This window comes from Accipiter gentilis, chromosome 33, assembly GCF_929443795.1.
Source record: "Accipiter gentilis chromosome 33, bAccGen1.1, whole genome shotgun sequence".
Lineage (NCBI taxonomy): Eukaryota > Metazoa > Chordata > Aves > Accipitriformes > Accipitridae > Astur > Astur gentilis.
In genome coordinates, this window is record NC_064912.1 from 18,611,310 (window position 1) to 18,625,460 (window position 14,151).

General features: G+C 46.2%; 1 protein-coding gene across 4 annotated transcripts in view; it reads left to right on the forward strand.

The window, feature by feature from the left end:
• The window catches only part of LMF1 (lipase maturation factor 1), a 204,697-nt gene that overhangs the window by 51,220 nt on the left and 139,326 nt on the right, over nt 1–14,151 (forward strand). For 3 of the 4 annotated variants that reach the window (XM_049791579.1, XM_049791578.1, XM_049791577.1), the window contains one exon: nt 9,048–9,196. In XM_049791579.1, coding sequence (XP_049647536.1) covers nt 9,048–9,196 — 149 coding nt within the window. Of the gene's footprint in view, nt 1–3,073; nt 3,183–9,047; nt 9,197–14,151 lie in introns of those variants that run through there. The other variant, XM_049791576.1, reaches the window with a different exon arrangement.

Consider the following 14,151-nt stretch of genomic DNA (forward strand, 5'->3'; position numbering starts at 1 on the left):
CCTTCAGGCTTTTTTGTTTCAAGCCTTTAAAGCTGCTTTCTTTTCTTCCGCTGAGAATTGATTGAGTGGGAACACGCTGCTGTGTGCCCTAATACAACGTGTAGCACCAATGCTAAATGGATCGTATCGCCTGGTCATGGTGGCATCGCTTGTCCTTGGCCGCTCCTTTCATTCTGCGTCTGTTCCCGGCTCTGTTCGACATCTCATTTCACAGTCAGTCCGTTCTGTCGCTTCCCATTTCATTTACGAAGTTCTCTGCGTCGCACGCGGTTTGTGGACTGTTGCAGGATGCCCAGCTTTTTTTCTCCCCCCATCTTTGTGGCCAGCCTAAATCCTGCTGATCTTTGTCTAAATTTACTGATGGCCATCATTGACCCTGCTCCTAGTATTCCTTTAGGGGGAAATGGGGTGGATTCCCCACTGTGGGAGGTGAGTCCAGAGGAGCTGTTAAACCTGCTGGTGGGTCACCCTGGGGCCCAGCACCAACCTCAGCCGTGCCTGCAGGAGGATGGTGGGGAACACTGGGAAACCGCTGTTACCCCCTGGCTGTGAACCACTCCTGCTGCTCGTTGCCCTCAGCTCGCCAAGAGTTGTGGCACAGGTTCTTGTGGCTGCTGGCCATGCGAAGATTTTGAGGGATGGCTTGAGATGTTGAGAAGTCCAGTGAGTAAGCAGAAGCTGCTGTGGTTACACATCTCCAGAGACAACAGACCCCTCACTGACAAGCAGCAATGCTTGCGTGTTCTCCGTGCCTTGATGGCCATGCTTGAGAGGTGCTGGCACCCCTGAGTTCTTACGAACACAGATGAAATTATTTTCGTTACTTTAAGACAGAGTAATTAAATACAGTATATACGGATCCCTCAAAATGACAGCCGCCCACAGAGCTAAAAACAGGAAATCCATTAACTTCATTATTTAAAAAATAAAATAAAAATCCTCCCAACTGATTCCTCTGTCACTTAAAGTTCTGCATGGAAGGAGGGCTAATTTAACGCTGCATTAACTCACTGTTATCACCCTCCTGTTACCTAAGTAGTTTCTAATGACTACCCTGGAGAGCACTTGGAAGCTTTTAAAAGTTTTTATGCTAAATTTTTTTTTCTGTGTGGTTTATACTTTAAGAACAAAAGTTATTGATAACATTTTTCCAAATCTTCTAACAACATCAAGAACTATTCCGTTGGCTGCAGAAGTGTGAAGTATCACCAATCTCTTATCTCTTTGGCAGATGAGAAATCTGAAACATTTAATAGAGGTGGTGGTTTGGGAAAATGGATATGGCAGAGTTTAACTGCGGGAAGCTCGTTCAGATCTTGGGCATGTTGGTGTTCGTGGCAGCAGCGTGTCCTGAGGGTGGGAGTGGAGGACTGGGGTTATCTACTCTTTTCCAGGACAAGGTGCCAAAGGGGACTCTGTCCTTCAGCCCTCTGAGCTTTGGCTTTCATAGCTCTGAAAAGACTCGAGACCCCGTGGGGCAGGCGGCTTGCAAGACATCTCTCTGTGTTCTGGGATCTGTAAGTGAAAGGCACCACCGAACTGAGAAGCAATAAATCATTGTCTTTCCTCATTTTCTTTTCCTCAGAGCTGTGGTGGACCGACTTCTTCCTTTTTTAAGCGTCTCTCCTTCTTTCTCTGCCCTAGTTCAGATGTGCTTCTGAGGTCAGCATCTGTTGTGCTTGGGTTTTTGGGGGGTGACTTCAGAATGAAGCATTCTTCTTGCTCTGCAGTATTTTCAAGTCTTAAAGTTGAAACTTTCTGCTTTATAGCTGTTGAAAAGAGAGCTTTGCTGTGCTCCTATGGTGTGTGCCACGCTAATGCCTGGGCTTAAATTTCCCCCTGATTGAAGACCTAAATTATTTCAAAGTTAAGTCTTGCATGTGTGCTCTTCCTGCTGATGGAGGAGATTCAGAACTGCTCTCTGACATTACTAACAGGGTTTTCATGTTTACAGACTGACTATGTGACTGCAGAGAGACCTGGTCTTTCCATCAGGAATCACCAGGAATCCTATCCATCGGGAGCCCCGGGAAACTTTGAAAACTTGACACAAACCTGTGCTTTTTGTGCCTCTACTTTTTACTGATATTTGGAAAACCAGAGAGCGCGGGGAGTGAATCTGTCCCCCTGACAGGTTTCTTGTCCTTCTGGAAAAGGAAAAATGACTGGAAAAAAAGGCAAAAGGGGTCAATGTTGCAGGGGAAGGACAGCTGCTGGCGATGCCTTGTGAAGGGTCCAGTGCTTTTGGGGTGCAGAGCACGAGCGATCACGGTGTGAACTTCTGCACAGCGAGATAAAGCCATTCACTGAACATCCTTTGCTTTCCAAGGGTTTCCTCCTTCTGTAGTCTACGCCATTTGCATCTAGCTGTTGCTCTCCTTAAGCCTGAAAGGGCACAGCAGTGGACGGATCCTGCTCACCTGGGTTTTTAGTGTCATCTTCAGCACCGTGATGCTCTTCCCCTGCCTGAGGGCTGGCCGGTGAGCCCGCTTCCCTGGCGCTTGTCTACAACGGAGAGGAAAAACCAGCATGTTTCAACAGGTGGTAGCTGAGACATATGAAACTCTTGCGTGAAAGCCAAACCCAGTTGAAACTGGTGATAATTTTGCCATGGGTTTTAGTGTGGCCAGTATTTCACGCTGGAGATAAAAAAGGTATTTGTAGTTAGCTGGCGGGCGCAGTATTTTAACTTACTGGAGGACACGTTAGCAAGACACTTCAAAAAAAATGCAGCTCTTTTTAGGATCGTTAGGAGCTTTGGTTTCCTTTGGGGAAGTTGTTGCTATGAATGATGGAAGTTGGAAAGATTTACAGAGTATTTTGTTTTAAAAAAAATTTTAAAAAATGAGGAAAAAGCAGAAACATCTATTTTTCATGGGTAGGTTGAGGGTTTTTTTGGTTTGGTTTTGGGGGATTTTTTTTGAGATTTGTCTTTCATAGCTGGAAAAAAGGGCTAGGTTTGACCTGACTGTTCTCCTTTAAGGCAGTATGTTCTTATTAAAAAAAGTACTGATACATCAGTACAGTTCTGAGCATTTTCTAATTTGATCTGCATTTCTGCAAGTGGGAGGTGAGTACGGACGGCAGTGTGAAGGAAGAGACCCTGACGGGGAAGGTGATAGGGATGAGCGGTGGGTGCAGAAGCGAAGAGCAGCCCAGTGCCCGTGGGAGCACACTGGCAGGTAAACATCTAATTACTCAGCGTATCGCTCGCTGCTGGACGCGGGTCCATTTGCATCGGTTAAACCGCACGTGGTAGTTGCGATGAGTATCTGCAGACTAAAGTCCTTGGTCAGAATATCCTGTAGTCATCAGCGTAACCCATACTATTTTCAACAGGTGTTTTAACGCTATAGCTGAAATGATATCATACTAAATTTCAGGGAGGTAGGGAGGAGAGGCTCAGGAGCAGTTAATCTAATTCCAGTATAAGTCGGTCCGTATTGGGTATCTCCCTTGCTTTGGCTGCCGGGGAGTCTGACACACAATATTCATAGGGAGACAGCTGCACTGTCCGCTCCCCAGCTCCTCTGCGTGCTGGCTGCAGAGAGCAAGCTATAAAACGCGTGTACGTTGTAGAAGCATTTGTCTGTGCCATGCAAACGTGCTCTCTATAAATTTTATGTCTGGATATGTATGTACAAAGAGAGATGGTTTGCTGTTTCAACTTATCCTGTATTTTAGGAAGGGGTATTAATAAAAATAAAGTCTCTGAGCTATTTCTACCATAGCTAGGTATGGGTTTTGATTTCAACCAGATGATTTTTTTTTCTCAGAAAGTTAGATTAATTGAAAATAAGGAACTTCATTATCTTTGGACCTGACTGTTCTGTATTTAGTTCTGAAGGCTTTCTGCCCTTCTCTGTCTCATTGCTTTCTCCATGACTATCCATGCAAAGAGAAGACTGGTTGGGGATGTGGGAAGGCTGAAGGTGCAGCGTGCAGGGCTGGGTGGGAGAGAGGGTTGCACTGACTTTCCTCTCTAGCCACGGACAAGCTGTGATAACTTGGCTTGTTTTTTCATCAGGTATTTGATGGTAAATAAGAAAGATGAAAATTGGAAACCTTAATGATATAATGCTATATAATCTATATTCCGTTAGAAATAATACTCTCTGTAGGGAGCCATAATGGGGCTGCTTTGGACTTTTCTGGAGACCGTTCATACCAAAATGACTTTTTTTTTTTTTTAACATGTTAAGCACCAGTAATTTTTTCTACAGCGCGTGTGGGCAGATGTTCTTGCCAACGCGTACGGTCTCTGCCGAAGGACGCGGTGAGACCACACGGTGCCGGCTTTCGCAATTCCTCTTTCAAGCAGCAAGTGGTTTTTGACTCTAGAGATCACTTGAAGCTGAGCTGAGTTTCCTAGCTGAAAAGTTAAACTATTGGAGGGTTTATATAATTTTAAAGAAGAAAAACATTTGAAAACCCTAAAAGGGATATGCGAAAGCTCTTTTTGGTTTTGTTTTTGCTTCCTCCCCTTCCCTGTCTTTCCTGCCCCGCGGCACATCCTCCCGCTTCTCCTCCTCCCCTGCCCCAGCAGAGACCTCTAGAAAATGCCAAACTATGGATTTTGCTGCATCAAGTTTGGAGCATGTAACAAACATTTGAAACGCGTGTGGGGCAAGTGCAGCCACCATTGGCAGTTTATTTTATTTCAATTTTTTTTTTTCTTAAAAACAAAACAAAACAAAAAAACCCACCACCCCGTGGCTCCCTCTCCGGCTGCGCGGGAGATAACAATGGGGCGCTTTGTGCTGCTCTGCAGCTGCTGAAATTTGACTAGATCCAACTGAAGAAAACAGGAGCAGGTGGGTCAACAACGTGACCCTTTCGTTCCCAGCAGTATCAGTGTGCGCCAGGGCCGGAGGGACCGGGGCGGAGGTGAGCCCCGACATTTAGCCCGGGCAATAAGGATGTGTTGGTTGGCGCTTTGAGGGTGGGAGCTGCCTTTCTGAGATAGCCCCGGTGCCTCTAAATATCATGGGGTTTGCTGCCATATATAAAATGGGTTTCACTCCAGAAATGCTAGGATTGGGAAATATCACTGTACGTGATAAACTGGCATTGCTACAGGCAAGAGATCTTTGCTGCGTTACCTGTGCTTTGATTCCCACGTTGCCGCTAGTTTCTCCGTTTTGTGCGATGCTCCGTGGCTGCCACACAGATAGATGTTCCTAAAGCTCCCGATGCCCCGCACTTGCCCTCTCCTCCCACAGCCCCAAAATGGGGGATCATTTAATTCTCCTTCTAGGTCCCCCAGGTCACAGAGATGACTTCCTTCGTGTCCGTGCTTTTGCTGTGCTAGAACTGTCCTAAAAAAATGTCGAGGGTGGGAATTTCTGCAGCTTGGAGGAGGGTTCGGTACGTGGTTCCCAGTATGTTTGGTGGAGATGGAGGATGCGTTTGTGTCGGGCTTTTTTGCCTGGCCCATGCTGCATCAGCAAATGCATCCCATCGACACTGCCCACTTGATAGCAGGAAAAGGAGGATGATGGTAGGGAGAAAAATACTGTTAATAAAAATACTTAGCTGAACGGGTCAGCTAAGTACCAGTTGTTCCTAAGGTTTTCCCTGCCAAGGTGTGATGGACTTGGTTGACTCCTTGTAGGTGTCACAGTGTGTTTGGGCTTTGTGAGCCTCAGAAGTGGTGTTAAAAGGTGGCAAAGCTCAAACTTCAGCAGTGTTCAGCAGACACATGGTTACAGCCTCGAGCCTGTCTAAGATTGCAAGGGATTTTGAGTCTGAGGCTTTTAAGGGGTAGACACGAACAACTGTTTGCAAGTCAGCAGTTAAACGCAAGGTTTCTGTTGATGGATCTTGTAATCTTGCTTTCTAATATCAACTTACAATAAAGCGAATACGATACGGAGCAGAGCTCCCCCCTTTTACGCTTTACTGTAGATACACTTGTGATGATCAGCAACGTGTTCATGTCCTTTAAAGTCTTCCTGATGTAGCTGTAATTTTTAGTAGAAAACATGACACACGTATCGGATAATCCTACCATCACAAGCGCTTGCATTGCTTATGGGTAGGATCAAGCATCAAGGCTTAATTGTTGGCACATGATGAAGCCTGTAAGAGGACTAACAAGTTAGTCAGGATGAGATCCATGCTAAATGGGGAAGGGAGAAGCAGTGACAGCTTTGGCAGTGGGTCGGGAGCGGGAGGGCTGCCGCAGGGAAGGGTCCAGGGTGAGGAGCTGCCTGGGCTGGAAGGAAGGCGGATGGAGGCTGGAGAAGGAGCTTCTGCTGCTAAGGGCAGGGTATGGGACTGTTTGGGTGATGCGTGCTAGCACGGAAAATTGATCTGCATGACCACGTTACCAGCTGTGGAGACTCAGTCCATCAGGAAGAGGGTTGTTAATAAATCAGAGGCTCTCCGTGCGTATCTGCATCTCAAACGTGGTTTTTAGCAGGAACTTGCTGCGATCTGCTATGAAGGTCAGTAGCAGAGCGAAGTACAGCGCAGCAAATTTGCCCGTTGCCATCGACGGGTGCAGAGCAGACGGAGCTGGACAGGATTTAGCAGCGTGCCGAGAAGGTTTACACGGAGACTTCTGAAACGGTGCTGTGACCGTAGTTTGTCCTTGGCTGCACTTGCAGTTAAACCCTGTTTGGTGCCGGCTTAGCTGCACCCGCTGCCAGCCCCCGTTGTCAGCAGCGGGTAATTTAAGAGGTTTCTCCCAACAGCTGGCAGTACTGTTTACTCCGGTCCTCCCCTCCCGCCGCGGCGCTGAGCTGTCCCCCTTGCTGGCACGGTTCGCATCGGATTATGCTCTTGGACTCGCAGCCGGGTGGTGGTGGTGCCAGGATTCCAACTTGTCGCTTTGGAACAAGAAGCACAGGTGCAGGCTGAACTCGTGATCCTCGGAGGCCAGCGCATACCGGGAAGGCTTCGGCATCGCTTCGGGCACACGCGTGCTCGTGCACGCGTCCCCGTGTGCTGGATGCGTGCTCATATAATCCATTTAACGCACAAGAAATGTGTCACGCAGGATCGCGCGATCCTTTCGTGCCCCTTCCCTCCGTGCACGCAAACGCCTCCCTAGGAGTTTGGTTTAAAAATAAAATGAAAGAAAAAAAGGTCACTGCGTGCTGCTTGGTGAGAGGCAAAGCTGCTCTCGAAGGGAAATGCATACGTAGGGATCTAAAGGCCGTTTGGAGATGTAGAGGCGTCCGCCTTCCTGCTCAGCCATCCAGCGTGCATCCTATACGTCTGCAGGGGAACACAGTGATTAACATATGAAAACGCTGATAACAGTGGGATTCTTGTGCAGGCAGAAATGAAGGAGATATACTACCATTTTGGTGCCAGTTAGACCCATAACTGCTATTTGTGGCTGGGTTTAGTAACAATTAACCTTTCACATTTTGTATTAGCCATTGCTTTCCTGGTGCAGCTGCTTTTATAACAATATACTTTGCTTCTCTCAGAAGCGCTAATTTTGGCACTTGGGGTGGCTGTTCTAGAAACCACAGGATGTATGGAGGGAGAATGGGGATTCTTTAATAGCTGTTTGACATATAATAATCTTTTTGAGGAAAAAACCCTGCATTTTGATTTAAGGGACCTCGTGCATATTAAGACAAGAAAAGGAGATTGCATGAGTGCTACTTAAAATATCTTAAAGCAAATTTATCATAGTTTTGCTTGTGTGACAACATCAAATCACAAGTTTGAAAAATCTCAACCTGGTTTGCAATCAGGTGTCTCAGGCTGGAGCTGGAAGAAATTAATGCCTTTAGTAGGGGTTTCTCTGCCTGTTTGGGCTGGGTGAAGGGAGGTGTTAATGGACCAAACTTTTGTCACTGCCATTTAAGAACTGGTAAAGTGCCTGGGGGACTCTTGGGAAGGAACATGGCTACGAGTGACCCATGGTCACTGTGTGGTTTAATTTAAGTAGACACGTAGATGGGAAAACCAGCATCTTAAATGGCTCCAGTGAGGTTGCTGAGTTTTCAAGAATTGTCCCTGCTAGTGTGCCATTTAGTGTCTTGGGGGTTTTGTTAATTTTTTTTTTAAAATTACTTCAGAGTGCAATTGTATCGCACAGAAATACTTGAAAATAAGAGTGTGTAATTGGAGGTAGGACAAAGTTGGAGTAATTTTATTTTGGCATCAGTACATTGTTACTTAAGTAATGGAGGTTGGACTTCACCTGTCAAAACAGAACTGCTGTCTTCTGGCTCTTCCAGAATGATCATTTCAATATTTATACTCTGTGCTGTGCTGGAAAAAGAAAATGCAAAATGCAAATTTGCATGAAGTAGGTTATCGTCTGCCTTCTCCAAAGCGTCTGATATTGCAGGTAACAGGTTCACTGTGTGGTTACAAGGCTGTGCTCTGGTCTGAGCTCTACTGGTGTTCAGTCTAGAGTGGTTTTGCCGAATCCAGCAATGTGTAAAACTGGCTTGATGGATGATTTGGACTTTTTTCATTATGATTTTTCTTTACGATTAAAAATTCAAAGCTTCTGGTTGCACGTTAATGTTGATGATGAATAAGACTTAATGTGATTTTAATCATTGTCTTTTGAAGATAAAGACTGCCCCATTTTGGCACGAATCCAGTAAAGTCAGTGGGACTGGTGCCAGTCACTCGGTCAGTCCATGGTCCGCAGGAATCAGTAGCGGCGGTGATCAGTTGTGTGCATGAGTCACCTTGCCAATTCCCAGGGCACTTAAATCACATTTTCCTTTGCTTCATAGAAGTTCTTATTTTTTCTCTTGCTTCGTGCTGAGTAAAATAACCACGTAAACAACAAAATTCTCAATGCGTGCGCTTGGAGAAGAACAACACAACCCAATGCACCAAATGTAGCTGCCCGTCATTCACACTGTAGCTTAAAGCATCTGAATTCCCAGTGTGTGTGATGTGTGTATTAGGACAGAGTTGGCACCTAAGTTCCCCCAAGTTAAACTTAAAAAGCATTACAGGTTTCTTTTTCTTCTTGGGTGTTCAAAATTTGAGAAAGGATAACTTATAGGACTTGTACAATAACTATTTTCTTTTTCATTTCTCACATGTTGGCACTACAGGATGGGAATCACAGCTCCTGGAAACGGGGTTCCTGGGGATATTCCTCTGCCCGCTCTGGACCCTCTCCCGCCTGCCCCGGCATACTGCTCCTTCCAGCATTGTCATCTGGGGCTTCCGCTGGCTGATTTTCAGGATCATGCTTGGAGCAGTAAGTGGGACTTCACGTTTTTGTGCATTTTGAGGTGACGGCAAAAGGAGTGTCTCATCCTAGCAGAAAACTTCCCCCTGGTCCAACACATTGGAGTCCTCTGGTGTAGGAATTTTTCTGGTTGCAAGGAAGAAGCATGTAGCAGGAAATGCTTTGTGCTCTGGTTCACAGAATCCTTCCACTTACTATTAGTGTTTATTTTAAGGAGGGCAAACATAGGAGTAAGAATATCTGTGTTGATATGTTGGTGCTGCTCTTGTGATTGGCTCTTGAAAAGGAACAAGAGTGAAGTTTGAGACTTGGGCATTGTGGCTTAACGATAAGATGGGAATCCAGTGGGTAATTCCCAGGAACCAGGAGCTTTACCCTGAGTTATTTTTTCTTTGTGTGTGCTTTACTGAAATGTCATTCTCTGCTCCGTGTTTTCAGAGAGAACAATTGCTGCATTACTGTCCCGGTGCCAGTGGAAATTCCCAAGTAGCTTGTAAAAGAATCCATCAGGAACTGACACATCCTTGTTAAAATAAAGGCGTGGCAGGGGTGTTACCCTGTCATCTGGATCCGCATTTTGGACATTTCAAAATATCCCAAAACTTTAAGCTAAGGATCATCACTGTAGGAAGAGATTGCAGGCGGGAGGGACATTCCTGTATCCATTTCCTCTAAAATCCTTTTCTCACCCCAGCTCTTACAGTGCTTGAATCCGTAGTTGACCCCGATAAGCTTTCATTATCCTTCTGCTCTTAAAAAATACAATAAAGACAAACTTCTTTTGTGTTAACCTTAGTTAACACAAGTTGATGTTTTCAAGACAACTTTGTTAGTGGCAAACGTGTTATTGCAGTAGATATTCTTGGAAAATGCATGCTGTACGCTTGTTGCCTCGAAGGACGGCTTCCCAGCCCATGACAATTCAGCAAGTTCAGCTTGAAAGAGCAGAAAGTTTTGCTTTTTCGTGTGTGTTGTGGAACTGGTATTTCAAAACCCGCTCTTTGATGTTGCATTCATTTCTTTGCCATAGCTATTGTGTAGCATTGCCAGATTTTGCTCAGCTTCCTAAAGCTTCAATTCTTGCTCATTATTAATTAAACAAATCTGGTCCTGCTGCGGGGCGATGCAGATGGGTAAAATGACTCCTGAAGGTCCACTCCAGCACAGCTTTCTATGCAGATATACGATATCTGCGTGTGTAGATAATCCCATAGATTTTAATGCAACTGCTGGTTGAAAATATTCAGTGAGGGTTTATGGAACAAAGTCATCTTTGTAATGCTTTTAAAATGCAATAAGGCTTTAGGTTGGAGTTAGGTGAATGGTACGGTTTCTGGCATCCTGCCACACTGCTCCTGCCATACGCTGGCATGGAGGCTACTGGATGCATCTGTAATTGCAACTTTACTTTAAATGATAGAAATCCAGTCTTTTAGGAAGCCCAACTTGTAGAGAGAGGGTCTTGTTTGACAGTCCCCAGGATGAGAGCGGGAGATGGAGCTAATGGGAAGATCTCCATGCTGGGCCAAACACACAATGTCAGGACACTCACGGCAAACAAGCTGTTGTGATTAGGTAGGTAAGTGCAGAATTACTTAGACTCTTGCAGTCTGTTTCCTGGAGTCTTTTCCTGGGACAGATGGGAAGTTGCTATTAGAAAAAAAGCTGGAACGGGTCTTAGCAAAACTGCTGGTAGGAAAGGAATTGAAGTTGGAGCGTCTGCGGAGCTTGGTGCTGTTTATGGAAAAGCAATGTCGGAAGGGAAGTGTGGTAGCCAAGTGAAGTGCAGTGTATGGTTTTGGGGGAGAGTAAGGGAAACTAATCCTTGAAAATGGCCTGCCTTAAACCAACAGACTCTTTGTAAATCTGTGTGTGGGCTCTGCTGCAGCATCAAGAGTCCATAGCCTGGAGAAGCAGTCGGGGTCCTTCAGGACTGGCACCACTGCAGGCTCCTGGGGCACAGAGGCACCGTCTTCATGGTGTCAGAGACGGGTCTGTGATGGTACTTACTGCTCAGTGACACTTCGGCACGAGGCGGCCGGTTGACTTGCTGCTGGCTCCCTGCAGAGCTCCTTGGGGACGGTAATTTGCAGTCCACGTGAACATCACAGATGATGAGATGTGGGTCTCCGTGCAGTTGATCCAACAGGTATTAAGGGCATGTTACTGGTCTAGTGAGAATGTTTCTGGTTTTCGGATGAGAAAGTGAGGGTGGTTTTGGTATTAAATTTTTGTGAGAAAGTGTCTGTTGTTCTTAATGCTTTCCCGTATCTCATTTGGACATCACGTTGACTTGGTTAAAACTGAGATCTTTCGAAGTTGGCTGGAGAGGGTCCCCGTCACATCTACCCTCGAGCTGGCTGGAGCCACGTGTCCCTGAGCCGCGGGGTGGCTGCGGGAGGTCACAGTCCCAAGGGCAGCTGCTCTCTGCCTGAGGAAGGATTTCTGCAAATTTAATGCAGTGCTTAAAACTTAACACACCACCCACTATTGAGGCATGGTTTTCACACTAGTTTTCAAGTCTTTTAAGCAACTGTTTAGGGAACCCAGTTGAAGGCTGCTAACCTGCCAGGAATATCCATCCACGTTTTATTACAAATTAAATTTCCTGTCCTCTCCTTTAAGCTCAGAATGATAAGCACTTTAGTAGCTGGCCTGTGTGGTTTCTTCATTATATTTTTTGAGGGCAGCAAAGGTCTAAGTTGTTAAAGATTAGTGAGTGCAGTAACACAGCGCTGGCTGGCCTTTAACGACAGTCACGGGGACCCGTGTGAGTGACCCGAGGGGTCCCAGCCTCTGCAGGACCCCTGTGCAGTGATTCGAGAGGAGCTGAGAGTGTTCCCTGTCTTGCCGGATTAGATCCCATGAGGTGACCTGTTAATCCTCTGATCTGGTGAAGTCCAAGATGCAAGTTACCTTAAATGCAAGTTAGACTTCGCTTTGACTGCAGTGCTTGGGGGGGACATGGTTGTGGGTGGGAGGTTCTGGTTTTCGTGGGGTGGGTTTTTTTGCTTGTTTGTTTTTTTCTCAGGAACCTCATTGTGAATGTATTATTTGGGCCATTTATCACCTATGACATTTTCACCAAATGTTGGTATAACCCCTTTGTCCTCAGTGGGTGGAGGCTGGCTCCTATGGTCGTGATGCTTCTCAGCTTCTGAAATGCTGCTTCTCAGTTGTGATGCTGATTATAGAAAGAATTGACAGTCCATGACACCACATGTAGGGAAACACAGCTAATTTTCTTAACAAGTTATGTGATGATTATCAAGTTTGCATCCTGCTTTCCTTTTAAAATGGGAGTCTGACTGAGCTTTGCTCTGTTCCTGCTTATTTATAATATATATTCGGAATTATGGGACAGATTGGATATAAAGGAAAACCGTGCTCACCAGACATCTTTGTTACTGTTATCTCTGCTGCTTCTTGGTTTTATCTGGAGAGTAATAACTCTCCTGTTATTTTAGGGAGAGCCCTCTGCAGAAGAGATGCCGCCCCTCGAGGCCCTTGTCTGTCTGGGTTACTGATGTATAAGTAACAGGCATGGGAGAGGAAAACATGGAAAGGTCATTAAATGGGGATCTATACAAGCAAGTGGAAATCGGTGATTGATGGTATCTTTAATGTTTTGGGGCCCAAACACATGTACGTTTCCTTCTCGGCCGGGCTAATGATGCTTGCAGGCACCGGGAAGCGAGTTTAATGCGTGAAACCGAAGTATCCTCCTGGAGCGCAGATGCACCTGCTCACAGGCCATCTTTGATTTCTTCCCTCATCTGGGCAGGAGCTGAAGCATGTGCACAAATGTGGACTGAAGGAAGTTTATCCTAGGGGTAGGATTGGCAATGATGATATCTTGCACAGAAAGTTCGACTGTCCGGCGTGGTTCTCTGGGGACCCTTCTAGCTGGTTGGGGTGAGGCTTTCCTTGGAAAACAGCATCCTCCAGGCAAACGGCATTCCCTTGGGTCAGCTTGGTTTTTCTCACCTTGTGCTGGATGTTAGGTGAGCGGTGCCATGTGCGGATTTGAAACACACCCGAGATGGGCAAGCTTGTCTCTCTTTTGCAATGTGATGGCTCCTAGTGAAGACTTCAGGTTCTTGTCCCATAGCTCTTCTGCAGCAGCTTCCTGAATCATGAACAGTACTTGGGGGTCGATTTCACTTGTCAGCCCCTTTTTTTCTATTCAGCATACCATATTTGGGAACTTTTTCCACGTGGAGCTCTAGCAACCAGAGACTTTGCATTGAAGCACTAGGAATTCCTACCAAAAGGAATGCTGATGTGCCGATGCCCGTTGCAGCCCCTCTTGTATCAGCCTGTGAAGGAACAGAAGATCAAGCCCAGTAAGCTGCTGGCTACAAAATAAACCTGACTGTAAAGAAGGGAGGCTGGACCTAGAGGACATTATTTCCTAACCAGACTTGGCATGATTGTTGCTATCGGTCTCCCCAGAGCACATTAATCATCATCTCAAAAGCTTCCCATATCCTATCACCCCACGCGCTTGTTTACAACCTCCTAGTGAAGGAGCATTGGAGCAGTGATATGTCTTTATACTTTCCACCACGTAAACCATAGAAGTCCCCGGAGCTGGTGGAAGTTGTCTGAGCAGCACATGAAGGTCACGGACGCGCTGCGCCTGCTCCCCTGCTTTGCTGCTGCCTTTTCTTTTGTGTCTCCCTGTTAATCTCCGCCCTGCTTAGGAGGTGAATTTTGCTCCTGACACATCCCCAGCGTGGTCCTCGTTCCTCCTCTCTCAGTCTTAACCAGGTGTTTGCCGCTGAAGCATGCGAGCACTGTTGTCCGGCTCCAGACTGGTGTATGGGAGCCTTGCTGTTTCCTGACTAATCCTCCCCCCAAAAATCGTGTCCAGATCTTGCTTTATTGTGCATGCCTTCCCTGGGGGCTGGCTGGGCTTGCTTAGGGGGGATACAGCATACGAGAAGTAAAATAATCCTGGC